The 8,286-nt window shown below is 36.4% G+C and overlaps 2 protein-coding genes across 2 annotated transcripts in view; both read left to right on the forward strand.

Moving 5' to 3' along the window:
• The first annotated feature begins 1,627 nt into the window (after positions 1–1,627).
• Positions 1,628–5,883, forward strand: ndufa7 (NADH:ubiquinone oxidoreductase subunit A7). Its single transcript, XM_051903531.1, has 4 exons — positions 1,628–1,842; positions 2,489–2,538; positions 2,967–3,104; positions 5,749–5,883. Exons 1-4 carry the CDS (start codon positions 1,792–1,794, stop codon positions 5,822–5,824), a joined length of 315 nt encoding a protein of 104 aa, XP_051759491.1. The 5' UTR covers positions 1,628–1,791; the 3' UTR covers positions 5,825–5,883.
• Positions 5,884–7,069: 1,186 nt separating this feature from the next.
• Positions 7,070–8,286, forward strand: part of ppih (peptidylprolyl isomerase H (cyclophilin H)) — a 32,734-nt gene continuing 31,517 nt past the window's right edge. Inside the window, exon 1 of the mRNA XM_051903527.1 lies at positions 7,070–7,302. Coding sequence (XP_051759487.1) covers positions 7,237–7,302 — 66 coding nt within the window. The 5' untranslated portion in view covers positions 7,070–7,236. The remainder of the gene's footprint in view (positions 7,303–8,286) is intronic.

The following is an 8,286-nucleotide window of genomic DNA, read 5'->3' on the forward strand; positions in this document are numbered from 1 at the left end:
AAAGAGCTTTTTAAAAGTTGATATGTAGGCCTACACACAATAAAAGCATAATATGTAAGCGTATTGGATAGATTATACTATACAAAACCGGTCTCCATTACATTCATAGCCTGTGTAATAAGGTATTGTTATATCCATGTATATAACAATACCAACAGTTCTAATATGATTGGACTGTAGGCTGTGTGAACTGTATAGAGACTGATGTCTGTTTCCTTATGAACGATCAATTTATTAAATTATTTCATGTATAGGCCTATTGAAAATATACCAAATAATATTGTGTTTATATTATATATTGAATGATACATTCTGCTTTTCATATATTGACTATGTGTCAATATATTTACTAGTTGTAATAAAAGCAATTTCATATTCAGTATTACACTTCATAATATATAGATGTATATGTAATAAAATATGGTACTGTATATTTAAACATAGCCCTCCACCATATGCCATAAGTATAAGTAGGCTATATAAGTATCCCAAGCAGAAGGAGTTGGATGAAATGCTCTGAATGATATCACTCCACAATCTGACTTGTGATGCAGCCTGGAATCATAATTCCACCATGTTCGTTCTTTTGGCCAGAGGAGAACTAGTCCCCAGATGGGGTATGGTTTTTCCCAAGGTTTTTTCCTCCATTTCTGTCACCTGATGGAAGTTGGTTTTCTTGCCACTGTCGCCTCTGGCTTGCTTAGTTGGGGAAACTTAATATTCAGCAAAACTATTGCCTTGAATGCACTGACACTATTGGACGAGAACTGAATTAAGCTGGATGATGATATCACTGTTTTCTCCAGAGCTGCTTTATAGCTGAATCGAACTCATTTCATAATTAATCAACTTTACACAGTTATTTAACAGAACTGAATCAACACTGAACTGACCTCAGCTGAACAATGACACTATTTTCTTTTTAGAGCTGTTTTACAGCAGAATCGAATTCTGTTTACATCATTGATTATTATTTTCCTGTTTATCACTGTAAAGCTGCTTTGAAACAATATGTATTGTATAAAGAACTATATAAATAAAGGTAAAAAAGGTGACTATATTTAGGCCTATATAGCAACATGTATATGTGTAATATGTAGGCTACATTTAATTTTCTAATCTAATTTTCCACACGTTGCCATTACTTTAACAAGACATCCAGTTGTCCAAAAATCCTAAAATCCTTTTTCTCATAGAGCATATATATATATGTGATATTTTCATATATGACATGTGTAATGGGCCTATGCAAACAAAAGCACTCATTTCCCAAATGTATTATGCATCTCATCATATTTTCCTGTATATTCCCATAGACCTATGTTTTTGTTTCTTAAAAGATAGGCCTATCCGTATTGGTCTACCCTAATTTGATATATTCATATATGGTTCAGTTAAATCTATAATTTAATTAATTTAAACCTACAGCTAAAAACTGTCATTATTGGGTCATTATCTCTCTAAACAGTTTAAAGTAGTTAAAACTGCGATTAGTATTATTTTTTCCGTTTCATCTAAATTCATTAAGCAGTCATTCATTAAGCAATTTCGTTAGTCTGCGTTTGATATGACAGGTGGCGCGAATTTCTGTAGCTCTTGCGGATGTGACGGTCACTGAACCAGAGAATAAGAAAATGACTTCCGGCCTGCTGGTCCTTTCGCTGCTGCTGTATCTGACCCAGGATCAGCTTCACTCCCTTGCTTTCTCTTCATGATTGTGAGGTATCATTCAACCAAAACTGATTCTGCAACAGATTCAAAGTGAACAGCGATTTCACCTTGACACCAAGTATGGCGTCGGCTACGAAAATTATCCAGAGACTGAGGAATTATTTGTCTGGGGTGAGATGATGATGATTTTAATCGTGTATCAGTCATGCACTGTTTGACGTACAGAATCTAACGCATCGATGTAATATGACTACGGGTGTAAAAACACTGTGTATGCATGTCTGTATTGCTTGTCTCTGACTTTGTAAGCAGAGGTTGTATTACAGAAACATCTTAATTCTTAACACAAGGTTTAAAAAGGTCTATTTCCTCAGTAAAATTACCATCACCTAAGCAGATACGACTATGAGTTAGAATGTTTCTGTAACTCAGCCCCAGGGGGCTGGGGCTAGACAGACAGGCAGATAGATGAAGCTCTTATGTGTAACGTGGTTAGTAAGTGTATGTGCATAAAAAGAGCTTTTTAAAAGTTGATATGTAGGCCTACACACAATAAAAGCATAATATGTAAACGTATTGGATAGATTATACTATACAAAACCGGTCTCCATTACATTCATAACCTGTGTAATAAGGTATTGTTATATCCATTTCTTAACACAAGGTTTAAAAAGGTCTATTTCCTCAGTAAAATTACCATCACCTAAGCAGATACGACTATGAGTTAGAATGTTTCTGTAACTCAGCCCCAGCAGTTTTCATGTCTAGATAATATTTTGTTCAGTATATACATTCACTTTTCTCGTTTTCTTAACAGCAAGATCTCCAATCAAAACTACAACTTCGGTACACTGAAATTGCAAAGAGGTAGACATATTTGCCTATTAAATATTACATATTAATACTTTGGGGTCTTGAAATGGATTATCTAACTGAAACCAGCGTCATACTTATGTTTTTTATTATATTAATATTTATTAATTTTAAAGTATGGGTAGTTGACATATTTAGGTAGAAATGCAAATATTTGTATATTAAGTACATTTTCTTTAATCATTTTTGTCTTCATTTCAATTGATCTGCAGTGAAACAAATACATTTTGTTGTATTTGCTGTGTTGAAAAATAAAGACTGGCCTTTTTCTTTGAAGACAGTAAAGTTGTTGTCATGTGAACTGCCCAATATTTTTATGTATTTATATGTACTATAATAACTTTATTTTGAAAATAAGTTATGATGACAGCCAGTGCAATCATTAAGCCATGGTGAATATTTATTAATTTCATTGATGGTAGGACTCAGCCACCACCCAAACTTCCTGTTGGACCCAGTCATAAATTTGCAAATAACTACTACTGTCAGAGAGATGGACGCAGAGAGTCTGTTCCACCAACTGTGATCATGTCTTCACAGAAGGCCCTAACAGCTGGAAGGTGGGTTTGACTTGCTTAATAGAAATGATTTTAAAATATTTTGTACATTTGTATATTTTGTTTTTTAACTAGACACTCCTTTACACTAGCTACTTCAATATAAACTTTTTTTAATTGGATGATTGGGGTAAATTGTACTTATTTAGTCTTAGGGGAAACATCTTGGGTAGCTTCTGAAGGACAGTGCTAAAAGAAAAAAAAAGATCTAAAACGATCACAAAACATAAAGACAGTCCTTGATTATCCAGATAAAAACAAACAGTATTAAAGGGTTAGTTCACCCAAAAATGAAAATAATGTCATTTATTACTCACCCTCATGCCGTTCCACACCTGTAAGACCTTCGTTCATCTTCGGGGAAAAAAAATGAAGATATATTTTTGTTGAAATCCGATGGCTCAGTGAGGCCTGCATAGCCAGCAATGACATTTCCTCTCTCAAGATCCATTAATGTACTAAAAACATATTTAAATCAGTTCATGTGAGTACAGTGGTTCATTATTAATATTATAAAGTGACGAGAATATTTTTGGTGCTGCAAAAAAAACAAAATAACGACTTATATAGTGATGGCCGATTTCAAAACACTGCTTCATGAAGCTTCGGAGCGTTATGACTCAGCGTGTCGAATCATGATTCAGATTGCGTGTCAAACCGCCAAACTGCTGAAATCACGTGACTTTGGCGCTCCGAACCCCTGATTCGACACGCTGATTCATAACGCTCCGAAGCTTCATGAAGCAGTGTTTTGAAATCGACCATCACTATATAAGTCGTTATTTCGTTTTTTTGGTGCACCAAAAATATTCTCGTCGCTTTATAATATTAATATTGAACCAATGTACTCACATGAACTGATTTAAATATGTTTTTAGTACATTAATGGATCTTGAGAGAGGAAATATCATTGCTGGCTATGCAGGCCTCACTGAGCCATCGGATTTCAACAAAAATATCTTAATTTGCGTTCCGAAGATTAATGAAGGTCTTACGGGTGTGGAACGGCATGAGGGTGAGTAATAAATGACATTATTTTCATTTTTGGGTGAACTAACCCTTTAAGATTCAAGGATATGTAAACTTTTGAACTGGTTAATCTGTGTAAATTCAGTTATTATTTTGTCTTGTGCTTTATACACTGATGAGCCAAATTATTATGACCACTCACAAGTGAAGCGAATATCATTGATCATCTCCTAACAAGGACATGTGTTGGATGCATGAGAAGTGGGCAGGAATAAAGATCTGAATGACTTTGACAAGGGTCAAATTATTATGGTAAGACGACTGGGTCAGAGTGGCTTGTGGGTTGCTCACGGTCAGCAGCGGTGAGAATTTACCGACAGTGGTCCAAGGAGGGACAAACCACAAACCCGGTGACAGGGTGTTGGGTGCCCAAGGCTCACCAATGCACGATGGCAACGAAGTCTATCCCATCTGGTCGGAGCTGAGTCTACTGTGGCGCAAGTCACAAAAAAATGCTAATGATGGTTTTGGGAGGAATGTGTCACAGCACACAGTGCATCACACTCTGTGGCTACTCAGCCCCATACGCAGCAGACCAATCAGAGTGACTATGATGACCCCTGTCCACCGTCGAAAGTAAGCACATGAGCATCAGAACTGGACCTTGGAGCAGTGGAAGAAGGTGGTCGGATGTGTCCCGTTTTCTTTTACATCACATGGATGGCCGTGTACATGTGCGCAGTTTACCTGGGGAAGTGATGGCACCAGGATGCACTGTGGGACTACAACAAGCCGGTGGAGGGAGTGTGATGGGGAATGTTCTGTTGGAGAACTCTGGGTCTGGCCATTCATGTGGATGTAAATTGGACACATGCCACCTTACACAAACATTGTTGCAGACCAAGTACACCACTTCATGACAATTGTAGGATAATGCTCCCTGCCACACTGCACACATTGTTTAGGAATGGTTTGAGGAACATGACGAAGAGTTCAAGGTGTTGGCCTGGCTTCCAAATTCCCATGATCTATATCCAATTGGTCATCCACAGCGGCTCCACCTTGCAACCTACAGGACTGCTAACGTCTTGGTGCCAAATACCACAGGACACCTTTAGGGGTCCTCAAACCTGTCCTGTCCTGGAGCACCTCTAGCACTGCATATTTTGTATGGGTCAGGACAGGTTTGACAACTACTGTTGTAGAGTCCATGCTTCAGCGGGTCAGTGCTGTTTTGGCAGCACACGGAGGACCAACAGCATATTAGGCAGGTGGTCATATGTTTTGACTCATTGGTGTATGTAAACATCTGTTATGAAAAACAGCTTATTCAGGACAGTACTAAAAAAATAACATGCAATTTTCATGATCCCTCTATTTTTTTATTATTAGCATATTGCATATTCTGCAAGGATTATGTAAACTTGTGAGCAGAACTGTATACATCTGTAGCACTCATTGTTAATTAGTTAATGTGTGCATGTATTAGCCTGGGTTTTAACATGATAAAATATGAAAACATCTTCAGTGCTATATTCACATTTTAGTACATTTTACTTGTGTCTAAATTTCATTGATAATTTGCTGGAGAATGGGGTTTAAATTCTGTAAAATTATGCCTTTCTATGGTGTTAACCACTGTCTTTAATCTCTTAATACATATATTTTTTTTTCACAGTGAGGGTTCTGGAAAACCCAAATGTCCTGTTGTGCCCGGGCCCCAGCTGAAGGAAATTCCACTGAGCGTTGACTAAATTTATGGTGTAAAATATGTGTGACTCTTAATAAAGAATGTGTATATACAAGAAACATATTCATTGAAATCTTTGTTTATTATGGTTTTTTTTTTTTTTTTTTTTTTTTTTTTTAAATGATTCCCCCCCCCCCCCCCCCCAATTACTTCATGTGGTCACCACAGCTTTACTAGTACTCCATGAGTACTTGATGATCAAAAACAAGGAAGTTTTATTTTTATTTATCTTGTTTATTAAGTAAGTTGTCAAACCTTGTGACAACCTACTAACAGTGATTGGAGAATAATGTCTTAAATATGAAATCTAAAGGGAACATTAATTAATCCACTTTAATTAAACCCATTGCCTTACTGTGTTTAAATGTGGTTTTATTGTGCTCGTATGTTAATTCAACATCTATAGCCAAAAAATATGACAAGAATGGAATTTTTAGTTTGGACAGAATTCACAGAAATATATTTAAGTTTTGATATAGGTGTTTGAAACTAAAAAACAAAACCACCTGATAAAAAAGCATTTGTGTAATCAAACGTAATTGGAATGTATAATGCATAATTATAGACAAACACAATCTGACTAACAAACGATTGTAACTTTCAAGGTCTTTTTTTTTTTTTTTTTTTGAAGACATTGAATACTGATGTATAGCGCAGGCTGGGAAAAGTAAATCGTCAATCCAAGTTTCTGAAGGCTTAAATTTAACAATGACTTAATGGTTCGTATTTAGTCAAAGAACTAGTTGTAGAAGCAGCTGTAAACCAGCTGGTTTAACTGGAAACAGCTGCGTCTATGTGTGCGCCCTATTCTTTTTGAACACGAGATGGCAGTCACCAGAGCTTAATTTAACTGTGGCACAGTCGCAGCCTTAGGTAGAGTTAGGCTGCTAATTTGTGGTATTTGACAATTTATTAAAATGAATTTTAATTCACATAATTTTTCTCTCTGTTTTGTTGCAGTGTCTGCTTTATTGTTAATGTATAAGTGTAAAGCCAGTGAGTGCGAAACCATTGCCACACTAGTGCGTTATTCTGGAAATATTATAACAGTTTCCAATTTAATACATGACGATCTCTCAATGTCTTTAGCCCGAGAAACCGAGATAGGCTCCAGCAACCCCTGAATGTAAGGCAGTTTATTGAAGCGTTGTATTAAAATGATGGTAAGCAATTTTTTGGAACTTATATATTAAAACGATTATACTTTGTGTACAAACATCTCTTCTTGAGAAAAAAAATCGGCTCTCTCAGTCGTAATTGTCCCTCGGTTGCATCCGTAGAAAATCCTCCTGGTTACCGTAGTGACGTCGTTGGTGAACGTTTTTGAATCGTTCGTGATACTCATGGTGTGAAAATTGGAAAACATTAATAGCTCGCATTTCTGCAGTCTGGAGTGATAAAAGCCTGAAAACAGCCATGAACGTTCAGCCTTCAAATCCCAATAACCCGATAGTGTTTTTCGACGTCACTATTGGAGGGCAAGTAAGTTTCAATCCCACTACTGTCTTCATTAGCAGATCAGCTAACTGACACTAAATTACACAGAGCCATTTTTAAACTTGTGTGTTTCCTACTTAAATAGAAAAAAATATAATTTGGGACATCAGAGTGCAAGCTGTTAATATGGCCAAAATGCTCATGGTTTCAACTTTACTGCTTGATTATGAAGTGTCCTTCGGTCTCAAGACAAGTGGTACAAAATTGAAATGCTGGTTGCCTGACTATTTTCTTTACTTATTTGAGTGGTTACCTCTATGTAGTGGTATTTGCAAAACCACCATTTTTAAAGCGGCTGTTTTTGTGTCATAGCCCCAACAAATTTTGGGTTATGTGGACAATTATAGAAACCTAAATATGTCAGCTGAGAATGGTCCTAGCTCCTTGACACAAAAACAGATTTTTACAGCACGTTAGCACATTACATATTATATTTACACATTCAATCAAAATTGTTGAACCTCCCTGAACTGCAAGATATTCTGGTTTTGTTGTATGAAAACACTTCAACTGTGGCTTTAGTAAACCATAATAGAAAGTTTATTAATACACACACATTTGAGTGATTCTGAGAAGTTGAGTGAAAAATCAGTTTGGCACTAAACATCCATATACAAAATTATTTGAATTTTGTAGAGAATCCTTTACTCTTTATAATCTTAAATAAACGTTGTCTGGAAGTCCTTACAAGCATCTGACACCTCTCTACTTGAATCTTCGGCCATTCCTTGTGTTCAAAAGCTTCCAGCTGACTATATTCTTTGGTCCTTTGGTTATAATCTTTGCCAAAATGGCCTGATACTTCAAGTAATCCATGATGCTGGTCACATGGTCAAGATTTTTACTGCTGCAGCAGCAAAGCACCTTGTAACAAGACTGACCCACCTCCATGTTTGACCCTGGGGATGATGTTCTTCTCATCAAAAACCGTTCCTTTTTTGTGCCAGATGTACTGCAAAAAATTCCAGT

The sequence above is a fragment of the Ctenopharyngodon idella genome, chromosome 8 (assembly GCF_019924925.1).
Source record: "Ctenopharyngodon idella isolate HZGC_01 chromosome 8, HZGC01, whole genome shotgun sequence".
In the NCBI taxonomy this organism is placed as follows: Eukaryota; Metazoa; Chordata; class Actinopteri; order Cypriniformes; family Xenocyprididae; genus Ctenopharyngodon; species Ctenopharyngodon idella.